The following is a 22,011-nucleotide window of genomic DNA, read 5'->3' on the forward strand; positions in this document are numbered from 1 at the left end:
TCGGCCTCGGCCTCGGCCTCGGCCTTGGCCGCCTCGGCGAGCTCGCGCCGCTGGGCGTTCTCGAGCTGGCGCTGCTTCTCCCGGCGCTGCTCCTCGCGCTGCGCGTCGATGACGTACTGGAAGCGGCTGTCGTTCATGCCGAAGACGTTCGCGACGACCTCGCCGACGAACTCGGCGCCGCGCAGCGTCTTCTCCGAGCCCCACCAGGCCCAGTGCTTGACCTTGCGCCAGCGGCCCACGGGCGCCTCGTCGGGCTCGTCCCAGTAGTAGGGCCCGAACTCCCAGTCCGTCGCCATCCACGCCTCGAGCTTCTCCAAGCGGTTCGGCTCCCGCGCGGCCTCGGCGGCGGCCTCGGCGGCGGCGCGGTCCTTGTAGACCTGGAAGGGGTCCGGCTCGCCCCGCGCGATGGCTTCTTGCCGCTGCCGCTCCTGCTCGACGATGTGGCCGTAGACCGTGGACATGGTTTGGGGATCTTCGGGCTGTTTAGCCGCGACAGCGCGGATTTTCGCGCGATGCTCGTGCACGTCGTTGAGCGCGTCGGCGACGGGCTGGCGGTGCTGGGCTTGGATGCGGCGCGCAGCGGCGGGCGACGCGGCCAAGTTTTTTGTAAGAGCGTCGGCGGCTCTCCCCGCCTCGGAGCTCCGGAGAGCGCGGCGCTTCTCCTAGTTATTCCAGCTGTCCTGACGTTCTTACCAGCCGGTGACGCCTCCGGTGGCGCCACGCGACACGCGCCGGTCGTCGACGTCGCTGGGTCGTCTGCGACGTCTGCGACGCGTGGGTCGGGTCTGTGGCTGGGGTCGACACCGCACACACCGCAGGCGCCCGGCGCCGGCGATGGGCGAACAAGAGTTGAAGCTCATACGTCCTGCCGGCCAGCACACGGGGGTGAAGTCTCTCGCCGGCTGCAAAATGGGCCTCTTCCGACCGCTCCTGTGCGCGGCCCTGGCCGCCGACGGGTTCGCCCCGTCCCCCATGACCCCCACGGCCCACAGACGGCCACCCACCTCCGTTTTTTCGACGATCGAGGGCGCCCCGGAGGTCGCCTCCGCGCTCCGACGAGCGATGGAGAAGAAGGCGCCGGTCATCAACGCGCAGCAGCTCAAGGACCTCGCGAAGAACCGCAAGTCCATCGAGAAGACGTTCGCCGCCCCCGCGGCGCCGTCGCCCGCCGACGGGGCCCACCTGGGCGCGCGCGGCACGTCGGTTGAAGCGCCGCCGCTCAGCAACGAGGAGCTCGCGGCGTGGTTCGCCCCCAGCGCGGCCAAGGCCAAGGAGGTGGCGGGGGCCGTGTCGTACAAGGACCGCGACGAGGGCCTCCACTGGCAGATCCGGAACATGGGCCAGACCGCGCTCCTGAGCTCGGACGAGGAGAAGGCGCTCGCGCGGCGCGTGCAGCGGCTCTGCACCTGGGAGGGCATCCGGGCGAACCTCACGGCGTCCCTGGGCCGCGAGCCCACGGAGCTCGAGTGGGGCGCCGCGGCGCGCATCAGCCGCGCCGCGTGCGAGAACGGGTCCTTCGAGAAGGCGCGGAAGAAGTGCCTCAAGGCCAAGGCCGCGATGATCAACGCGAATTTGCGGTTGGTCGTGTCCATCAGCAAGCGCTACCAGCACCGGGGGCTCCACTTCCAGGACGTCATCCAGGAGGGCACCTTCGGCCTCACGCGCGCCGTCGAGAAGTTCGACCCCGAGAAGGGCTTCAAGTTCTCGACGTACGCGACGTGGTGGATCAAGCAGGCCGTCATGCGCGCCATCGCGGACCAGAGCCGCACGATCCGCCTCCCCGTCCACGTCCACGACCAGCTCCAGTCCATGAAGAAGGTCACGCGCGACCTCGGCGCGGAGCTCGGCCGCGAGTGCACCGACGAGGAGCTCGCGGGCAAGCTCGACCTCGCCACCACCAAAATGGACTGGCTCCGCTCCTGCGAGCGCCAGACCATGTCCATGGACGCCACGGTCCGCGTCTCGGGCAAGGGCTCGTCCGCGGGCACGGGCGGCGCGGGCAACGAGGCCAAGCTCTCGGACAACCTCGCGGACGCGGCCGCCTTGCCCGACGAGCGCGCGGAGACCAAGTCGCTCCAGAGCGACATCCACGGCCTCCTGCGCACGGCCCTCAGCGACCGCGAGTGCGACGTCGTGCGCCTCCGCTTCGGCCTCGACGACGGCAAGGCGAGGACGCTCGAGGAGATCGGCACCGTGTTCTCCATCACGCGCGAGCGCGTGCGCCAGATCGAGGCCCGGGCTCTCCACAAGCTGCGCCAGCCCTACCGCAACCACATGCTCGAGGCCTACACGCAGAGCCAGGCCCAGGCCGCCTAGGCGCGGGCCGGGTCGGCGCCTCTCTGCACATACCGCGCCCCGCCGAGAAGGGAACCGAGCCCTGCGCGCGTCGTCCGCGCACGCCCTGTCGCACCGCCGCTCCCGCTTAACACCGAGAAAAAACAACAAGCCTACGTGCGGCATCGTCGCTTACTGCGCGCGTCGTCCGCGCACGCCCTGTCGCACCGCCGCTCCCGCTTAACACCGAGAAAAAAAAAAAGCCTACGGTCCGGGCCGGGCTCGCGCCACCTCCGACGCCCCTGCGCAAGTCCCTGCGCCCCGCCGAAAGGCCCCCTCCTGGGGGAGTAGAGAGCATAGAGTTCTGATTACAGGGCGGGGGGTTCGGCGGAGCGCGCGCGCGGCCCGCGCGCGGCGCGCGGCGCTCAGGCGGCGCGCTCGATCTCCTTCTCGGAGAGGAGGCCGAAGGGGAAGGCGGAGAGGTCCTCGGAGAGGGCCGTGTCGATGATGGCCTTCTGCTGCGCGTCGTGGACGGCGCCGTAGCCCTCGGCCGTGGACGCCATCGTCGCGCGGCCGCAGTAGCCCGGCCGCTGCTCGACGCCGTTGAGGACGCGCGTCGCCGTCATGATGCGGTCGCGGACGTAGTACCAGGCGCCCTGGTTCTTGGGCTCCTCCTGGGTCCAGACGAGCTCCGCGTTCGCGTACTTGGTCGCGTAGTTGGCGACCTGGTCGAAGGGGAAGGGCGAGATCTGCTCGACGCGCACGAGGGCGACGTCGGAGGGCCCCTCGGCCTTCCGCCGCGCCTCGAGCAGCTCGTAGTAGATCTTGCCGCTGCAGAGCACGACGCGGCGCACGTCGGCGTCGGCGACGACCTCGTCGTCGTGCATCTCGCCGTACGTGCGGCGGAAGCGCGACCCCGTGAGGAACTCGTCGACGTTGGACACGGCCAATTTGTGGCGCAGGAGCGCCTTCGTCGAGGCGACGATGAGCGGCTTGCGGAAGTCGCGGTGCTGCTGGCGCCGGAGCGCGTGGAAGTAGTTCGCGGGCGTCGTCGGGTTGATGATCTGCCAGTTGTTGAGCTGAACCTGGCGCACCTGGCCCTCCATGGTGTGCAGGTCCGGCGGGATGACGTCCGGGTCCTCGTCGGAGTTCTGGAGGAAGCGTTCGACGCGGCACGACGAGTGCTCCGGGCCCTGGCCCTGGTAGCCGTGGGGCAGCAGGAGCACGAGGCCACTCTGGCGCATCCACTTGGCCTCGCCCGAGCTGAGGAACTGGTCGATGATGATCTGGGCGCCGTTGACGAAGTCGCCGAACTGGGCCTCCCAGACGCAGAGCACGTCCGGCGTCTCGAACGAGTAGCCCAACTCGAAGCCGAGCACGCCGTACTCCGAGAGGAAGGAGTTGTGGATGTCGAGCTTCGCGGCCTGGTCCGGCGCGATGGCGTTGAGGAACGTGTGCGTCGCGCCGTCCTTCTGGTCGTGGACGACCGCGTGGCGGTGCGTGAACGTGCCGCGCTCGACGTCCTGCCCCGTGAAGCGGACGGGCGTGCCCTCGTCGAGGAGCGTCCCGAAGGCCAGCGCCTCGCCCTGGGCCCAGTCGACGCCCTCGCCGCTGGCGACGGCCTCGGCCTTCTTCGCGAGGATGCCCTTGAGCCGCCGGTGCAGGCTGAAGCCCTCGGGCGTCGTCGACAGCGCCGCGTTGACCTTCTGCAGGTCCTCGAGCGCGACGCCCGTCTTGCCGAAGGCGCCGTGGCCCACGCTCAGCGGCGACACCATCTCCTGCCAGTTCTGGCCCCAGACGTCGCGGTCCCACTTGAACGCGTCCTTGTTGTCGAACGCCTCCGCGTACACTTGCTCCACGGAGCCGACGATCGCGCCGACGTCCTCCGGGCTCAGCTTGGGCTCCGTGACCTGGACGTCGGCGACGTACTTCGTGAGCACGGACGGGTGCTTCTTGACGACCTGGTACATGGTCGGCTGCGTGAACGTCGGCTCGTCGATCTCGTTGTGGCCGAACTTGCGGTAGCCGATCAAGTCGATGATGACGTCGGTCTTGAACTCGTGGCGCCAGGCGACGGCCGTCTCGAAGACCCGGCACACGGCCTCCGGGTCGTCCGCGTTGACGTGGAAGATCGGGCAGCCGAAGGCCTTGCCGAGGTCCGAGCTGTACATCGTCGACCGGCCCTGCTCCGGCAGGCACGTGAAGCCGACCTGGTTGTTGCAGATGACGTGGATCGTGCCGCCCGTCTTGTAGGCCTCGAGGTTCACCATCTGCATGGTCTCGTAGACGACGCCCTGCCCCGCGAACGCCGCGTCGCCGTGGATGATCACCTGGGCAGCACGAGGGTGATTCAACGTCGCTTCAACGTGAGTGTTCCGCGCGCGCGCGTTCCGGAAAAAAAGCATCCACGCGTCGAGACCGTTCCGAGAGATGATCGCTCGTCCAAGAATCAGCCGAAACGAGTGGAAAACGACCGAGATATGAGCCTTTGAAGTTGGGAATGTCGCTCTCTTGTCCTGCCCCGATGATCACGGGCAGCACCGTGTCGCCGTTGGGGTCGCCCTTCATGTCCATGCGCGCCCGCGCCTTGCCGATGACCAACGGGTTCACGGCCTCGAGGTGCGACGGGTTCGGCAGGAGCTCGACCTGGACGCGGCGGCCGTCGGGGTACGCGCGGTCGTACGACGTCCCGAGGTGGTACTTGACGTCGCCGGAGGACGACCAGTCGCCGGCGCCGGCGTCGTCGTCGCTCTGGGCCGTGCCCATGAACTCGCGGAAGATGACCTCGATGGGCTTGCGGACGACGTTGCAGAGCACGTTGAGCCGGCCGCGGTGCGGCATGCCGATGATGACGTCGGACACGCCGCAGAGCGTCGCGGCGTCGACCATGATCTTCATGCCGGGGATCATGGACTCGCACCCTTCCAACCCGAAGCGCTTCGCCGTGTTGAACTTGGTCGCGAGGATCGTCTCGAACTTTTCGGCGTACGCCAAACGCTCGAGCACGTGCTTCCGGTCCTCGAGGCTCAGGGGCGCCTTGGGCGTCTCGAGGCGGCTCCGGAGCCAGTTCTGCTTGTTCAGGTCCGTGATGTGCTCCGCCTCGATGCCCAAAGTGCCGCAGTACGTCTCCTGGAGGAAGTCCGCGAGCTCCCGCAACGTCGTCATGCCGTCGTCGTTGACGTCCGCGTTGCCCAGCAGGCCCGCGACGGCGGACCCCGTCGCCGTCGTCAGGCGCAGCTCGCGGTCGTAGTCGCCCGGCTCGAAGCCGTAGGTCGCCGGGTCCAGGTCCGCGAGCGGCGCCAAATCGCCCTTGAGCCGTAGCGGGTCGAGGTCCGCGCGCTCGTGGCCCCGGCGCTGGTAGGCGGCGATGAGGTGCATGGCCCGCGCCGTGTCCGCGCCCCGCGCGCCCTGGAGCGAGCTCTCCTTCGACCCCGCGGGCACCGCGGCGCCGCCGCCGCCCGCGGCGTAGCGCTCGCCGCCGAGGGCGGGGGGCATGTCGAACGCGCCGGACTCGAAGTAGGACGCCCAGGACGAGTGGACGCTCGACGGGTCCGCGGACCAGGCGTAGTACTGCGAGTCCACGTACGTCGACGACGTCCCGCTCAGGAAGCCCTCCTCCTGCGAGGGATTTGAGTTCAGTGTGTCGCTAAAATGGCTCGGACCGGGCGCGCGCGCGCGATGGAGCACGCACCTTCGGCACGGCGCTAAAGATGCGCGTCGCGCGCGCCAGGCCGCGCGCGCGCCGCCCGGCGACGCTCACGCTGCGGAGCATGGTCTGTTCTCGCGGCGCCGGTGGCTTTGCAGCTGCCGACGGGTCGTTTCCGTCTTCGCAAAAGCACGGCGACATGCACCTTCACCGCAAGTTCGACCTCGCAGCGGTGATGCGCGCGTCGATCGCGTCGGCGACAACGCGCCACTCCGGCCATTACCGGCAAATATCCGCTCACTTGGCGGCGGCGTCGAGCTTGCCGTCGGTCTTGGCCTCGGGGTAGATGGCCTGCCTGAGCGCGTCGCACTGCTGCGCGCGGGTCTGGGGCCCGTTCTTCGCCATGCCCTTGATGCAGTAGCAGGTGACGTTGCCCGTGGCGTCGCCGACGACGAGGACGGGCGCGTTCTTCGCGAAGAGCACGGCCGTGGAGCCGGCCTTGGACTCCGTCGACGGCGGCGCGTCGCCGTCGTCGCCGCCGTCCGCCGCGGCGGCCGCGCCGTCCGCGGCGCCGTCCGCGGCCTCCTCCGCGGCGACCTCGAGCGGCAGGTCGCCGTCCGCCGGCGCCGCCGTGAACTGGCGCACCACGGGGTCCAGCGTCGACTGGTCCAGGTCCCAGATCTCGATGCGGCCGTCGCCCGCGACGGACGCGAAGATCGTCGACCGGTGCGGGCTCCACGCGACCTGGGCAGCAAAAGGGTGATTCAACGTCGCTTCAACGTGAGTGTTCCGCGCGCGCGCGTTCCGGAAAAAACATCCACGCTTCGAGACCGTTCCGAGAGATGATCGCTCGTCCAAAAATCAGCCGAAACGAGTGGAAAACGGCCGAGATCGGAGCCTTTGAAGTTGGGAATTTCACTCTCTTTTGCTGCCCTGCACGCGACGTCGTGGACGACGTCGCTGAGGTCCACGGAGTGGAAGGAGTGGGCCGGCGCCGCGTCCTTCTGGCTCCAGAGCTTCACGGTCCAGTCCGCGGAGCAGGACAGGAACGCGGGCGCCCAGAAGGGCGAGCAGCGGATGCGGTAGACGGGCCCCGTGTGGCCCGCGTACGTCTCGAGGTACTGCTCGTTGTAGGAGCAGGAGCAGCGGTGGAGCAGGCCGTCCTCCGTGCCCGCCAGGTAGATGGCCGCGTCGTCGTGGGGGAAGTCGAAGCAGAGGCCGCTCGCCTGCCGGGAGATGACGCCCTCGGAGTCGCCGACGCGCTTGAGGACCATGAGCGTCGACTCCTCGAGGCCCTTCTTCATGGACCACTCGACGACGCGGCCGTCCGTGGAGATGGACACGAGGCTCTCGCCGCGCTCCGTGCCCTTGTCGACCCACTGGACCTGCCAGACGGGGTCCATGTGCTTGCCCGGCGTGTGCTCGCTGTCGAGCACGGGCGTCGCGAGCACGCCCTGCTCCTCGCGGCGCACGTTGAAGATGGCCACCGTGCCGTCGTGCATGCCCACGGCGAGGAGGTGGGGCGTGTTCTTCGAGAAGTCGACGGCCGTGCAGCCCGACGGGAGCGAGAGCACGCGCTCGGGGTAGACGGGGTTCCGCAACGACCAGAACAGCACGAGGCCGCCCTTGGGCGCCGCGTAGGAGAAGCCGCCGTAGCCCACGGCGAGCACGTCCTCGTTGACCGTGTTCCAGGACATGGCCGTCACGCAGCGGCCGCGCGTCATCGGCGCGTTCCACGCCCAGAGCATCTCGAGCGACGCGCCCGGCGCGCCCTCGTCGTGGTCGCCCTCGACGACCTCCTCGGCCTTGGCCGCCTCCGCCGGCTCCGCGGCGACGGCCTCGCCCTCGCCGCCCTCCTCGCCCGCGGCCTCCGCGGGCTCGGGCTCCTCGCCGAAGAGCGCGGCGTTCTCCTCCTCCTCCTCGGCCTCCTCGAGCGCCTCCTCGACGAGGGCCGCGCCGCCGGCGCCCTCCGTCGCGCTCAGGTGGTCCCGGTACTGGAGCTGCTTGTGGTGGAACAGGTTCTGCTGCACGCAGCGCTCCATCGTCGCGAGCGACGCCGCGAGCTCGCGCGACTCGAGCACCTTGACCGCGTGCTGCGCCAAAAGCACCTGCTCCTCGCCGCTCAGGTGCTTCGGCGGCGGCGGCGGCGGCGGCGGCGGCGCGGCCGCCGCGGCCTTGTCCTTGGCGAAGAGCGTCAGGGGCTTCGGCGGCGGCTTGGCGACCCTGGCCTCGGAGACGTCGAGGAGGAAGTCGGGCGCCGCGAGCGCGACGGACACGGTCTTCGTCATCTCCGCGTTGATGAGCGACGACAGCTGCGTGCCGCCGCTCTTCTTGCCGCGGCCCGACGACGCGCCCGCCGCGCCCACGGTCTCGTCCTCCTCGGCCTGGTCCGCCAACGCGCGCGACTGCGCCTCGTTCGCGTCGTAGATGTCCCAGACGCTCGACTCGCAGCCGACGGACGTCGTCGTCGGCGGCTGCACCATGACCTCGGCGTCCTTCTGGGCGTGGTTCAGGGTCTGGGCGTGGCGGATGACGTAGCGGTCGCTCGACGCGCGGCCCGCGACCATCGCGTCGTAGGCCGCGTTCCGCTCCTCGACCTTGGCCTTGCCCGAGAAGTCCGTGGCGACGCAGAAGCCGCTGATGTGGAGCAGCGTCTCCGTGGCCGACTCGTGGAGCTGCATGACGACGGGCACGTTCTCCGGCTTGGCGTTCTCGTCCTCGAACTCGTCCTCGCTGTCCTCGAGCGACGCCTCCGGGTCGCCCTCGGACGCCTCGCTGCCCTCGCTCGGCGAGTCGACGCTGCTCGCCAGCTCCTCGGCCTGGGCGACGGCGAGCGACGGCGTCTCGGCCCGCGTGCTCAATAGCAGGGGCAGCGGCGTCAGGTCGAAGCCGTCCTCGATGACGCGCACCTGGACCATGCGCCCGGCGTCGCCGCCGCCGCTGCCGCTCGCGCCGGCGCCGGCGCCCCGGCCCTTGGCGCCGCTCGCCGCGGCCTTGCCGCGCGCGCCGGCGCCGCCGCGGGCCGCCGGCTTCGGCGCCATCGTCTTGCGGATGCCGGGCTTCATCGTCGTTGCGCCGCTCGAAGGCAGCCCAGCCTCGGGCCGCTAGGGTTGCGCGCCGTATCCATCTCCGAGGTTCGTGTTTACCATCGCCGCCGGGGGTCGCCGCCCTCAGGGCAGGAGCCCGCCGAAGCTCCGCGGGTCCTCGGCGGCGAGGTTCGCGAAGATGGCCTTGAGCTCGGCCTGCTGCTGCGCCGTGAGGTTCTTCGACGGCGCGCGGCAGGCCGGCGAGTCGAAGATGCCCTTCTCCGCGAGCGCGAGCTTGACGGACTGGGTCCAGCCGTAGGGCGTCACCGCGCGGAAGAACTTGCGGCTCGCCGCCTGGAGGTGGTGGGCGTCCGCGGCGTCGCCGCCGTAGAACTTGTCGGCGATGCGCGCGTGGAGGGGCGCGAGCACGCTGAAGGACAGCGAGATCGCGCCGAACGTCTCGCGCGGGTGGTACGGCAGGTACGCGAGCGTCTGGGCCTCGAAGCCCGGCATGAAGGCGAGGGCGCCCGACGGATCGGCGTCGCAGCAGTCGCCGTACTCCCACATGTTGCCGTCGCTGAACTTCATGCCCGCGAGCGTCGGGATGAGCGGCTTCGCCGCCGCGAAGAACTCCGACGGCTTCGTCGCCACGCCCGTGGCCATGGGGAAGTGGTAGTAGAGGAAGGGCGTGCGCGGCGCGGCGCCCGCGATAAACGCGCAGTACTCCGCGAGCTGGGCCGCGCCGCCGCACTTGAAGAAGCGCGGCGCCATCGCGGAGACGCCCGCGCACCCCAGCCGCTCCGCGTGCGCCGCGAGCCGCGCCGCGTCGACCGTCGAGTCGCAGCCGACGTGGACGACGATCTTCAGGCCGTGCAGGTCGCCGGCGCGCTTCCAGGCCGCCGCGAGCCGCTCGCGCTCCTCGACGCTCAGCGACATCGACTCGCCCGACGTCCCGTTGACGAAGACGCCCGCGCAGCCCTCCTTGGCGAGGTGCGCGGCGTACTTGTTCACGTTCGTCGTCGTCACCGCGCCGTCGGCGCCGAACTCCGTCACCGACGCGCACCACTGGCCGCTGAAGGTCTCGGGGTGCGACTCGCAGAGGGCCGTGGTCGTGACGCCCGCGGCGGCGGCCGCCGCGGCGGCGACGGCCGCGTAGTTCGCGTGTTTGGTGTGGTGGCGCGCAGCGACGACCAGTGCGGGCGCCGCATGGCTCGAGAGCGCGCGCGCGCGGCGGAAATGCCGCGCGAATGGGCGTCCGAGGCGAGCACTCATCATCGCTTCTGAGAATTGCCTCATGAGCTCAAGAAGCCGGCGTTGAGCGAGCTGGCCTCATTATGAGCTGTCAAATCCTGCGATTTGTGGCCCTATTCTCCGTCGCTAGCGCGCTCGTGGCGCCGCAGGCGTCGCAGCTCCGAAGCGTGCGACGATTCGCCGAGGAGGGCGCCGCGAAGCCGCCGCCGCCGCCGCCCGCGCCGCCCGCGCCGCCGCCGCCGCCGCCGCCGCCCGTCGCCGAGGCCCCACCGCCGCCGCCCGCGGCGAAGCCGAAGCCGCCGCCGCCGCCCGCGCCGCAGCCGACGTCCTACGTCGAGGCCGAGGCCTGGGCCCTCGAGCAGTGCACCATCGGCGAGTACGCCAAGGCGGCGGACCTCTTCGAGCAGGCGCTCAAGCTGCCGGGCGACGACTACGACGTGCGCCGCGTGAGCGCCAAGGCGTCGCCCGTCGGCGGCGCGCCCGTGCTCCGCGACCTCGAGCGCGTCGAGTTCCCGTCCGTGCTCCAGCAGCAGACCGCGCACTACAACATCGCGTGCTGCAAGGCGAAGATCGGCGAGACCGTCGCCGCGCTCGACGCGCTCGAGATGGCCTTCTCCCTCGGCTTCGACGACTTCGCGCTCTGCAAGAAGGAGACGGACTTCGTGGGCATGTCCGACGACGTCGACCGGCTGCTCGCCAAGTACAAGCCCAAGAACCCGCTCACGGGCTTCATGGGCCTCGTCGAGAAGCTGACGGACGAGGCGAAGAAGACCGTCGACTTCAAGTAGGCTAACGGGCGTCCGACGGCGTAGTAGTTTTAGCGGGGACGCGGCCCTAGAGGATGTACTTGGACAGGTCCGACTGGATGAGGAGGTCGTCGACCTTGCCCTCGACGTAGGCCTTGTCCACGGTGACGAGGTCGCCGGGCTTGTAGTCGCAGGCGTTGAAGGAGATGTCGTCGATGATGCGCTCGATGCACGTGTGGAGGCGCCGCGCGCCGATGTTCTCGATGGTGCGGTTCGCGAGCGACGCGACGCGCGCGATCTCGCGGATCGCGCAGTCCGTGAACTCGAGCATGACGTTCTCCGTCGCTAAGAGCGCGCGCTGCTGGGCGATCAAATTCGTCTCCGGCTCCGTGAGGATGCGGTGCATGTCCGCCTCCGTCAAAGCGTCCAGCTCCACACGGATGGGCAGCCGGCCCTGGAGCTCCGCGAGCAAATCGCTCGGCTTCGCCTGGTGGAACGCGCCGGACGCGATGAAGAGGATGTAGTCCGTGTCGACGTTGCCGTACTTCGTCGAGATCGTCGAGCCCTCGATCAAGGGCAGCAAATCGCGCTGCACGCCCTCGGCCGACGCGTCCGCGCCGCGGTAGTCGGACGCGTTGACGATCTTGTCGATCTCGTCGATGAAGACGATGCCGCTCTCCTCGACGGCCGCGACGGCCTCCTTGTGGATGTCGACGCCCTCGAGGAGCTTGTCGAGCTCCTGCTCCTCGATGAGGGGCCGCGCCTCGCGGATGGACATGCGCTTGCGCTCGGATCGGCCCTTGCCCTGCTGCGCGAGCGCGTTGAACCGGCCGAGGAAGTCGTTGATCGAGATGGGGTTGTTCTGGTCGAGCTGGATGACGCCGCCGGGCGGCTGCGCGCCCGGCTGCGCCGCCGGCAGGTCCACGTCGATCTGGCGGTCGTCGAGCACGCCCTTGCGCAGCATCTCGCGGAAGGACGACTGCGTCGCCTGCGCCGCGTTGAGCCCCGTGAGCGTGTCGAGGATGCGGCCCTCGACGAGGCGCCGCGCCTCCTCGCGGAACTGCTCGGCCTTCTTCTTGCGCGTCAGCGTGATGGACGCCTCGACGAGGTCGCGGATGATCTGGTCCACGTCGCGGCCGTGGAAGCCCACCTCCGTGAATTTCGTCGCCTCGACCTTGATGAACGGCGCCTGCGCGAGTTTGGACAGGCGCCGCGCGATCTCCGTCTTGCCGCAGCCCGTGGGGCCGATCATGAGGATGTTCTTCGGCACGATCTCCGCCTTGAGCTCCTCGCCGAGGAGCTGCCGCCGCCACCGATTCCGCAGCGCGATCGCGACCGCGCCTAAGCGTTCAATGTCGAGCGCCGCGCGCGCGCGCGCAGAAGGGGGACGCGGTCGCCGCACGCTTCGCCGCGCTCTGGCCGACGATGTGCTTGTCCAGCTCGTCGACGATCGCCCGGGGCGTCATCGTGTCGAAGGACGCCGCGGGCGCGTCCGACGACGACGCCACGGCGCTGGGGGCGGCGGCCTTGACCGACTCCGACGTCTCGGAGAAGGCGCGGGCCCAGCGGGACGACGACGTCCGCCGCGCCGTCGCGGAGGAGAGGGCCTTGCTCAGGTTGAGCATCCTTGGGCTTCCCGGGCCGTCAGAGGCGGCTCCTTCTTCAGGCGGCCAGCACGAAGGCGCCGCAGCTGAGATGCGCCGCGCGGCTTGCGGCAAGATGGGCGGCAAGGTTTGGCGCGACGCTGTGTTGAGGCGAGAATTGCGGGACCGAGACGCCGACGGCCGTCGGCGCCGTCGAACAGCGGCGCGCTCCACGGGCCCGCGCGCCGTGCGACACAACAACCCCCATAAATCACCTCTAGACCACTCTCCTGAAACCCCTAAACCACGCGCCGTAAAAAATGTCCGTCGTCTCGAGCAGCGACGCCGGCGGGCCCTGGGGCTACGACAAGCGGCAGCAGCTCGCCGCGCGCGTCACGGAGCTCAACGCCGAGGGCCTGCGGCGCGTGCTCGTGCTCATCTTCGGCGACGCGCCCATGCGGCCCAACGACGAGTTCACGGTCGACTTCGAGCGCCTCGACGCGCCGATCTGCGACGTGCTGGACGACTACGTCGGCGCGGCGGCGGACGACCGCGCGTTCCGCCGCGCGCGCGCGGCCCTGGGGCTCGACGCGTCGCCGCCGCGCGACGTCGCGCCCCTGCCGGACAGCCCCGCGCCCAAGGCGCCCGCGCCGGCGCCGGCGCCCGCGGCGGCGGAAGCGCCGGAACCGTCGCCCTCGAAGAAGCGCGGCCACCGGGAGGTCGAGATGCTCTCGGCGGGCCCCCCTCCCTCCAAGTTCGTCAAGAAGAAGAAGGTCGACCCCGCGGTCAAGGCCGCCGCGGACGCGAAGAAGAAGGCCGAGGCCAAGGCCAAGGCGGAAGCGAGGGCGAAGGCGAAGGCGGAAGCCGAGGCCAAGGCCGCCGAGGCCAAGCGCCAGGCCAAGGCCAAAGCCGAGGCCGAGGCCGCCGAGGCCAAGCGCCGGGCCGAGGCCGAGGCCGCGGCCGAGGAGGCGAAGCGGAAGGCGAAGGAGGAGAAGGCGAAGAAGGCGCGCGAGGCCAAGGAGGCGCGCGAGGCCGACGCGCCGGCGGACGAGGCCCTGGCGCGCATGGCCCTGCTCCAGGCCGCGGCCAAGGCCACGTTCGGCGCGCTGCCCGCGCGGCTCGAGGTCCGGGGCGGCGGCGGCTACGAGGCGGCGTCGGTCATCGCGCAGGCGAAGCGCGGCGCGAGCCACCGGCACCTCGCCCTCTTCGACGGCGACCTGAGCCTCCAGTGGCTCGACGCGTCGGGCCCCCGCAAGGCCAAGTGGCGCGCGGTCGACGCCGCGCGGGCCGCGCCGTCGGCCGCGGGCGTCGGCCCCGCTACCTGCGACGCCGTGCTCTCCTGGCTCGTGTCCCTCGACGTCGCCGAGCCCCTGCTCCACATGGACCCGCACCTGCGCACGCTCCTGCCGCGCCACGTCGCCAAGTGCCGCGACCTGCCCGGCGGGTCGACGCTCCAGCGGTGCCGCGACCGCCTCGCGCGCCGCGCGTACGTCGACGCGGGCCACTTCGCCGCGGACGTGCGCGCCGTCCACGCCACGGTCCTCGCCCTCTGCGCCAAGACGCCGCCGCCGTCCTGGCGCGCCGACGGCGGCACCGCGCGGCGATCCGGCCCGGACCTCGAGACGATCCTCCACTGCGCGCAGGTCTTCGCGTCCGCCTTCGAGACCAAGTGGGCCGCGGTCCTCGCGACTTCCTCGTCGGCACCCGGCGGGCCCGACGCGCGCGCCGCGGCGGCGGCCTGGCGCGCCGAGCGGTCGCGCGCGCCCGCGGCCGCGGCCGCGGACGTCGCCGGCGGCGCGGTCCCCGCCCGGGAGGCCGCGCTCGGCCGGGCCGTCGAGGTCTACTGGGACGGCGAGGACGAGTGGTTCCGGGGCGTCCTCGCCAAGTACCGCGACCGCGACGACAAGCACTGGTGCGACTACGACGACGGCACGTCCGAGTGGATCCGCCTCGCGGACCACGCGGTCCGCCTCGCGACGGGCGACGCGGCCGTGGGGGCGCCGCCCGCCGGCGACGGCGACGGCGGCGACGACGCGGCGGCGGGGGGCGTGTCCTGCCAGAAGCTCGGCATGCTCGTCTGGGCCAAGTCGGGCGCGTACCCGTGGTGGCCCGGCGAGGTCTGCCTCCAGACCGTCGACGAGATCATGGACGCGTTCCCGCCGGGCGCGGGCGGCGACGGCGCCCACGCGCGCAAGTGCACGGTCCTCTACTTTGGGGAGACCCAGTTCGACATGGTCGAGCCCGAGAGCCGCGTCCGGCCCTTCGACGCCGCGAACCCGCGCGAGCTCGCCAAGGTCAAGCCCCCGGCGGACCTCAAGCTCGCCATCAAGCTCGCCATCGCCCGGTCCAAGGAGCTCCGGGCCTCGGGCGCGGACGACGACGGGGGGAGCCTCGCGCTCTAAGGCGCTTTCGTGCAGAGGGCTGTGTGCAGACGTCGGGGGCTCGCGTCTCGCGTCCGAGCGCCGGCCACAGCCACTGCCAGCCTGGACCGAGCGCCCGGGCCGCGGACGGGTCCCGTGGCACCCGCCTCCGTGTCCCAAAAACCCCCGGCGACGGCGCCGCGGGTTCCGCGAGAGCGCCCTGAGCGAAGCGAGGGCGCGCCGAAGCGTCCGGAGCGAAGCGAGGGCGCGCCGAAGTCCGTGGTGGGTCCCGTGGAAGTCCGTGGAAGGATTCGCAGAAAAAACTCACCGCCCTCATCACCCGGTGCGTCGCCGCGCGCCGCCCATGCGCAAAAACACTCCCGTCCCGTTCCTCGGCACCCAACGAGCCGCCTCCGACCGGTCTGCGAACGTTCGTCGCCTCGGACGCCTTCTCCCTTCGCTCGCTTCCGTGACCCGCCGAAGCGGCGCGTCGCACGCGTTCGCCTCATCGTCGCTCGGGGCGGCGGGCGCTCGCGCTCGGAGGGCGTCGCCGTCGCGTCGGGGCGCCGCGGCCCGGTGACCCGGGCCGGCCGCGCGAGGCGCGGCGGCGAACGGCCCCCCGCCGCGATTATCGCGCCGGCATCGCGCCGCGCGCCTCACCCCGTCTCCCCGCGTCGCAGTCGCACGATGATCTCTCCGGACATGTACCTCAAAGTCTTCATGGGCTCGATGCTCATGTACAGCGTCCAGATGATGTTCCTGCCCAAGAAGCTCAACGACGACCACTTCGCGGCGCCGCTCACGCCGACCGCGGAGTTCTTCCTCCGCGGCGGTTCCTGCGGCTACCTCGCGATGGTCTACTGCATGACCAAGCTCCCGACGGAGGAGGCGCTCACGGTCGCCTTCGCCGTGTCGTTCGCGTGCGGCTGCCTCTACCCGTGGAACGCGAAGTTCGGCCTCTTCCAGGAGAAGATGAAGGTCAAGTACCCGATGCACTACGTGCCCGAGCTCCTCATGCTCTCGCTCACGGCCGCCGGCGCCTACTGCAAGTTCGCCTAAGCCCGCCGAGCGACGCGCGCGCGCGAAGCCCGCCGCCGCGACCCCCGGGCGCCTACGAGAGGCGCCGGCCTAAGAACCAACGTCCCTTAGAGGGCGATCTTGTTGAGGACGTAGAGGTAGTGCGCGCCGGCGACGGCCGCGCCGAGCGCGGAGCCGGACGCGAGCTTCTTCGCCGCCTTGCGGACCTCGCGGCACGACGCGGCGACGTCGACGCCGATGTCGACGAGCTTGACGTGGATCATCTCGTCGACGAAGACGTGGACCCAGGCACTGTAGCGCAGCCCCAGACCCGCGGCGAACTCGACGGCGAAGAGGAGCAGCGCGCAGATGGCGAGGAACGCGAGCGCCGCGATGGCGCCGGAGAACTCGGCGAGGTCGAGGTAGACGGACGCCTTGTGCGACCGCGTGACGCGCAGCGCGCGCACGAGCAGGTAGCCGAGGGCGTACGCGACGAACGTGAGCGCGAGCTCGGCCTGCGCGACGAGGACGACGACGCGGTCGTCCTGCCAGTTCTCGCGGACGAACTCGGCCCAGGCCGCGAGCCGGTCGAACTTGCCCCAGTCCTTCTGCTCGTCGATGGTCGCGGCGACGACCGTGTCCCTGGGAAACGCGGCGGGTCGCGGCGCGGGAGAGAAACGGGACGCGGGGCGACGCGCTTGACGGCCTGGTGCGTGTTGCGCGCGATCTGCTTCGCGAGGTCGCCCGTGTCCCACGAGTGTTCGTGGCCCTCGCGCTTCTCGCAGAGCGTCAGGAGGACGTCCGCGTGGCAGTTCTCCGTGCCCTTGCCGAGGCCCCGGTGGATCTTGAAGCCGCACGCGCCGCGGCACCGGAAGCCGTTGCCGATGATGACGCCGCCGCAGTTGTCGCAGTAGTCCGGCAGGTAAAAGTAGGTCGGCTCGAAGTCGTGCGGCGCGAGGATCGAGGCGCTCCGCTTCGGCGGCTTCCGCGCCGGCGCCGCGGCCTCGTCCCCCGCGCCGGGCCGGGGCAGCGTCTCCGGCTCGTCCTCGTCCTCGTCGCCGGCGATGTCCGAGACGGAGCGGCTCCAGACGACGCCGCTCTCGCGCCGGGTGCGCTCCGTGAAGGACTGGGACCCGTCGTTGTCGTACCACGCGACCGCCTTCCCGGGGGTGTCCTCTTCGGGGTCCGCGTCCGCCGCGCTGGGGCGCCGGGGTTTCGACGAGGGCACTTCTTCGGGGCCCTCATCGGCGCAGATGCAGCCCTTGCTGCCCGTCAAGTCCACGCGCTCCATGGTCGAGGTCGGGCTCCGCGGCACCTCCTCGGGGCCCTGGTCCTCGTCCATGCCGCTGCTCCAGTCGTGGCGGACTGGAATGAACGGCTGCCCGAGCCGACCCTGAAGAAGAAATTGACGGCGATCCTGATTGGTCGAGGCGGGCAGCTTCGGATGGTGTTCGGATGGTAGCAATTCGAAAGCAACCTCCTCCACCGTGAGCGACACGCACGCACCAACATGGCCGCCACTACGCTCCTCGCCATCGCCCTACTCCACACGGCCTCCGCCTCGCTCTCGATCCGCGCGCGCTACCGCGGCGCGGACTTCCTGGAACACTTCGACTTCTTTTCCGCCGACGACCCGACGCACGGCTGGGTCGACTACCTTGACCGCGGCGACGCCATGGCGGCGGGCCTCGTCGACGTCGCGGACGACGGCACCTTCTTCATGGGCGCGGGACGACCGAAGACCGCGTCCGCGCGGCTGCCGTCCGTGCGCATCGAGGGCCGGCACAGCATCGCCGGCGGCCTCACGGTCCTCGACATCGAGGCCATGCCCGTGGGCTGCGGCGCGTGGCCCGCGTTCTGGATGTGCAACCAGACGGATCCGGCCACCGCGGGCACGCCCGCCGCGTGGCCGGCGGGCGGCGAGATCGACGTCCTCGAGGGCGTCCACCTGAGCCGGGTCTCCGCGACGACGCTCCACGCGGGGCCGGGCTGCAGCCGCAAGTTCAAGAGCGCCTACGCGGCGCCGCCCTACGCGGGCAACGAGACGTGGAACGGCGACTGCAACGCCGGCACGGGCTGCGGCATCGTCGGCGCCGAGGGCGGCATGGGCGCGGGCTTCAACGACCTCGGCGGCGGCGTCTACGCGACCGAGTTTGCGCCCCGGGGCGGGGCGCAGGCCATCAAGGTCTGGTTCCGGAGCTGCCCGACTTCTCGCGCGACGAAATCGACACGGCGGACTGGCGCCTGCCCGTGGCCCACTTCTCCCTGGCCGACGACACGGGCTGCGGCGACGCCTTCAAAAACCAGAAGATCATCTTCAACCTGGCGTTCTGCGGCGACTGGGCGGGCAACGTCTGGGGCGCGTCGACCTGCGCGGACCGCGCGGCGACGTGCGAGGCGTTCCTCGAGTCCCAGTTCGACAACGACGACTACTTCGCGCACCTCCACTTCGCCGTGAACGAGGTGTCCATCTTCCAGACCGACGCCCAGTTCCGCGACTCGCGCTACGCGCCGCCCCGGCCCGCGAACGCGTCCCACGCGCCTTAAAACCCGATGCTCACCTTCGGCTTCTTCGCGTCTTCGAGGCGCTTCGCGATCTTCGCCAGGTCCCCCTCGGGCCCGACGTCCGGCGCGTCCACGCCGCACGCACTGAGGCGGACCATGCTCCGCTCGAGGGCCGCGTGGCCGAAGAGGCGCGCGACGCGCAGCGGGCTCCGCGTCATGTGCCGCATCGTCCCGAGCGAGCAGCCGCCGGCGAGCGCGAGGTACTCGACGACGCCCGCGTGGCCCCGGTTCGCCGCGGCGGCGAGCGCGTCGTCGCGCGCGACCGCGCCGTCCTCGGGCGCGTGGCCGCCGAGGAGGCAGAGCAGGTGGACGACGCGGACGCGGTCGCGCTCCGCGGCGAGCGTGAGGTACGTCGCCCTCGAGGCAGTCGCGCACGCCGGCGACGTCGCCCGCCTTGGCGCAGTTGCAGAGCGCGTTCGTCTCGATGCGCTGGTCCGCGCCACTGGAATCTACTCGCAATCGCAACGCCCGCGCGTAGCGGTCGCGGCGCGACGCCTCGAGAGCGAGGCGCCCCCAGCCCCAGCCCTCCCAGCCCTCCCGGCTCCAGCCGCGGGCTTCGAAGTCGTACGTCGACGTCCGCCGCCGCAGCTCGCGCGCCGCGGCCTCGCCGAAGACCGCCAACGCGCCGGCGACGCGGAGGCGGCCCAGCGTCGACCAGCCGACGTAGGAGAGCGCGACGTGGCCGAGCTGCTCGACGGCGACGCTCCGCCGCGAGTCCGCGGGCGCGTCCGCGGACGGCGGCGGCGCGGCGCGGACGCGCACGGCGGCGAGCCGCCGGCGCCGCTGCGCGTCGGCCACGCAGGCGACCATGTCGGGGTCCAGCACCTCCGTCGCCTCTTTCGTGTCCTCCTCGACGGCGGGCGCCGCGGGCTCGGCGGCCTTCTGCGCGCGACGGCTGCGAAGAAAGGCCCTGAAGCCCTCGTCGCGGGCCTTGAGCCGCTCGAAGGAGCGAAGGCGGGCCTCCATCACTTGATTTTGGGCTGCTTGTTCAGAGCCGTCGAAGGCGGGAAGGCCGGCCTCCATCACTTGATTTTAGGAAGCTGGTTCAAGAAGCGTTCAATAACGGGTTTGAATTTTTAAACTTAGATAATGGAGGCAGCCCGACGATGAGGCGCGTCGCCGCGCTGCTGTGCGCGCTGGCGCTCCTCGGCGAGCCCGCGCCGCCGAAGCGGAGCGCGGGCGGCCAGAGGAAGAAGCGCGGCGCCGGGCGGCCGGGCCCCGCCGAGGCCGACGCCTTCGGGCGGCCGCCGCCCCAGCCCGGCGCGGCCAAGCGGCGGCCGAACCCCGGGAAGCGCAAGAAGCCGCCGCCGGTGCTCGCGCCGTCGGCCGAGCTGCTCGCCATCGAGCAAATGTACAACCTGAGCCACGCGTCCGCCGGCCGCGCGGCGATCGACGAGGCCGTGAAATTCGTCGCCGACGAGGGCGCGTCGCACGTCGGCGCGCGCGCGAGCGCCGTGCTCGCCAAGCTCCTCGAGGGGCGCGCCGTCGCGCCGGGCGCCTCCGAGGTCGACGCGCTCGCCGCGCGGCGGCGAGCGGACCTGCCGACGTGCAACGTCACGAAGGGCGCGATCGCCGAGGAGGGCGTCTTCCTCTACCGCGGCGACGACGCCGCGGCGCCCTACGGCTACGACTGCTGGATCCTGCGCGCGCGCTACCACGTCGCCCCGGCCTGCGAGAAGCGGCCGCCGATCTGGCGCTGGCACTGGACGCTGCTGAGCGAGGCCGCGGGCCGCTGCGCCATGCCCGACGTGAGCGACCCGGCGGCCGTCGCCGCGGCCTACGCGCGGCGCGCGGAGCGGCGGCGGCCGCGCGGCGACCCCGTCACCGTCGTGTTTCTGGGGCTGAGCTTCATGGGCCAGCCCTTCATCGCCGTCGGCTGCGCCGCGGAATCGAAGCTCACGGGCGGCGCGGTGCGCACGCGGCTCGAGGACCCCGGCGAGGAGCCCGACTGGCGGCCCATCGCCGACGTGCGCCAGCCCGACGCCTCGGGCCGGCCGGGCCACTGCACGGGCTTCGCGCGCGACGACGTGCCGGCGTGGTACCCGAAGGCGCTCCACGGCGGCGCGCGGCCGCCCTTCCAGCGGCCGGCGACGTGCACGGCCGACGGCGGCTTCTACGAGTTCGCGGGCCCCGACGCGACGCTGCGGCTGTGCTACAAGTACCACTTCGGGGCCGTGCGCGACAGGGCCGTCGACGCGCCGTGCGGCATCCCGCTCGACGAGGTCGACGTGCTCCTCTCCTACGCGCGGCGCGACGAGGTCGTGTCCAAGGTCCCCCGCCTCGACCCGCGCCACGACGACTACCTCGGCGCCGCGGTCGAGTCCGTCGACGGCATCTACCAGAGCGCGCTCGTGCCCCAGCTCAGGCGCGCCTTCGCGCGCCGCGGCATGCCGGAGCCGCCGCAGAGCTACCCGCGCGCGACGCCCCAGGCGTGCGCGCGCGTCGACGTCCACTTCGCCCACCCGGGCGTGCCGGACTTCGCCGCGCGGGCCTGGCTCGCCATGATCGCCACGGGGCTGTAGCGGCCAGTTACCACAGCTTGAACCGCGGCCGCTTCGCGCGCGCGCGCGCGAGCCACGACTTCGCGACCTGGGCGGCCCGCAGCTTGGCGCGGTCCGCGTGGATGGCGTAGCCCGCGAGCGTGCCGACGACCGCGCCCGAGAGGTGGGCCACGTGCGAGACCTGGTCCCGCGCGAAGAAGAAGCGGAAGACCTCGTCGGAGACCCAGAGGCCCGCGGTGAGGAGGAAGGTCAGCGGCACGACGCCGCTGTGGGCGGAGAGTAAACTGTTGAGCAGGATCAACGCGAAGACGACGCCCGACGCGCCGAGCTGGTAGCCGTTCGCGGGGCCGAGGGCCATGTGCGCGACGGCCGAGCTCACGGCGACGTAGAGGAAGATTTTGAGCAGGTTCATGGAGCCGAACTCCTTCTCCGACGCCGGCCCGACGAGGAGCAGGTTCACCATGTTGCCCTTGAGGTGGTCGTAGCCGGTGTGGCCGACGGTGTGCGTCAGCAGCCGCAGGTAGGTCAGCGGGTTCAGCGGGCTCGCCATGCGGAACGGCGGGCACGCGACGAAGACGTTCGTGCCCGGCGCGACCACGTTGACGAAAAAGACGGCGCAGCAGACGAACGCGAAGCCGAGGACGACGGGCGCGTCGACGACGATGCGCCGCAGGAACTCCGCCGCTTTCGGGCCGTACGTGCCCTTGGCTTCGACGACGTCGCAGAACTTGTCCCAGGACTCGTGGCACTTGACCTGGAGCTGGAGGCCGGTTTCCTCCATGGCTTGCTCGACTTTAGCGGCGTCCATCGCGTGGAAGGCAGCCCCGACCGCTGTTGTTGAATGTCAACTTGAAGTACAACAAGTTACAGCTTCCACGTTGAGGGGGGTCAGTGGCGCCCTCGGCGCCCTCGGCGCCCTCGGGACGAGGGCGCCGCCCCCTCGGCCGACGCCCTCGGACCCTCGGACGGCGGATCGGCGCCCTCGGACGCTCGGCTTGATCTGAGATCACCTCCCTCAGGCTTCGCTCGTTTTGTGAGATCG

At 71.3% G+C, this 22,011-nt stretch overlaps 9 protein-coding genes across 9 annotated transcripts in view; 4 read left to right on the forward strand and 5 right to left on the reverse strand.

Moving 5' to 3' along the window:
- Positions 1-879: 879 nt before the first annotated feature.
- AURANDRAFT_53467 (hypothetical protein) lies at positions 880-2,429 on the forward strand (the record flags this gene model as incomplete). Its single annotated transcript, XM_009037926.1, has 1 exon — positions 880-2,429. The coding sequence occupies one exon, from the start codon at positions 910-912 to the stop codon at positions 2,314-2,316; it is 1,407 nt and encodes a 468-aa protein (XP_009036174.1).
- Positions 2,430-2,624: 195 nt separating this feature from the next.
- On the reverse strand, positions 2,625-6,088 carry AURANDRAFT_37323 (hypothetical protein; the record flags this gene model as incomplete). Its single annotated transcript, XM_009038015.1, has 3 exons — positions 2,625-4,604; positions 4,807-5,892; positions 5,966-6,088. The coding sequence occupies 3 exons, from the start codon at positions 6,044-6,046 to the stop codon at positions 2,700-2,702; spliced, it is 3,072 nt and encodes a 1,023-aa protein (XP_009036263.1).
- Positions 6,089-6,217: 129 nt separating this feature from the next.
- On the reverse strand, positions 6,218-8,838 carry AURANDRAFT_25101 (hypothetical protein; the record flags this gene model as incomplete). The annotated part of the gene is made up of 5 exons (XM_009038014.1): positions 6,218-6,424; positions 6,566-6,664; positions 6,865-7,776; positions 7,867-8,034; positions 8,191-8,838. 5 exons carry the CDS (start codon positions 8,836-8,838, stop codon positions 6,218-6,220), a joined length of 2,034 nt encoding a protein of 677 aa, XP_009036262.1.
- A 417-nt stretch (positions 8,839-9,255) lies between these two features.
- On the reverse strand, positions 9,256-10,005 carry AURANDRAFT_4572 (hypothetical protein; the record flags this gene model as incomplete). Its single annotated transcript, XM_009037737.1, has 1 exon — positions 9,256-10,005. A coding segment is annotated over one exon (750 nt), but the record flags the coding sequence as incomplete, so codon positions are not given.
- Positions 10,006-10,999: 994 nt separating this feature from the next.
- AURANDRAFT_37329 (hypothetical protein) lies at positions 11,000-12,626 on the reverse strand (the record flags this gene model as incomplete). The annotated part of the gene is made up of 2 exons (XM_009038013.1): positions 11,000-12,284; positions 12,346-12,626. The coding sequence occupies 2 exons, from the start codon at positions 12,566-12,568 to the stop codon at positions 11,032-11,034; spliced, it is 1,476 nt and encodes a 491-aa protein (XP_009036261.1).
- A 73-nt stretch (positions 12,627-12,699) lies between these two features.
- AURANDRAFT_71503 (expressed protein) lies at positions 12,700-14,941 on the forward strand (the record flags this gene model as incomplete). Its single annotated transcript, XM_009037927.1, has 1 exon — positions 12,700-14,941. A coding segment is annotated over one exon (2,240 nt), but the record flags the coding sequence as incomplete, so codon positions are not given.
- A 262-nt stretch (positions 14,942-15,203) lies between these two features.
- AURANDRAFT_71504 (hypothetical protein) lies at positions 15,204-16,034 on the forward strand (the record flags this gene model as incomplete). The annotated part of the gene is made up of 2 exons (XM_009037928.1): positions 15,204-15,229; positions 15,567-16,034. Coding segments are annotated over 2 exons (494 nt in total), but the record flags the coding sequence as incomplete, so codon positions are not given.
- Positions 16,035-17,413: 1,379 nt separating this feature from the next.
- AURANDRAFT_63656 (hypothetical protein) lies at positions 17,414-18,450 on the forward strand (the record flags this gene model as incomplete). The annotated part of the gene is made up of 2 exons (XM_009037929.1): positions 17,414-18,040; positions 18,103-18,450. 2 exons carry the CDS (start codon positions 17,414-17,416, stop codon positions 18,448-18,450), a joined length of 975 nt encoding a protein of 324 aa, XP_009036177.1.
- A 1,669-nt stretch (positions 18,451-20,119) lies between these two features.
- Positions 20,120-22,011, reverse strand: part of AURANDRAFT_63657 (hypothetical protein) — a gene marked incomplete at both ends in the record, with an annotated part of 4,673 nt that continues 2,781 nt past the window's right edge. The window contains 3 exons of the mRNA XM_009038012.1: positions 20,120-20,245; positions 20,294-20,581; positions 21,058-21,800. Of these exons, the coding sequence (XP_009036260.1) occupies positions 20,120-20,245; positions 20,294-20,581; positions 21,058-21,800 (1,157 nt within the window). The remainder of the gene's footprint in view (positions 20,246-20,293; positions 20,582-21,057; positions 21,801-22,011) is intronic.

Source organism: Aureococcus anophagefferens, assembly GCF_000186865.1.
Source record: "Aureococcus anophagefferens unplaced genomic scaffold AURANscaffold_7, whole genome shotgun sequence".
NCBI lineage: Eukaryota > Pelagophyceae > Pelagomonadales > Pelagomonadaceae > Aureococcus > Aureococcus anophagefferens.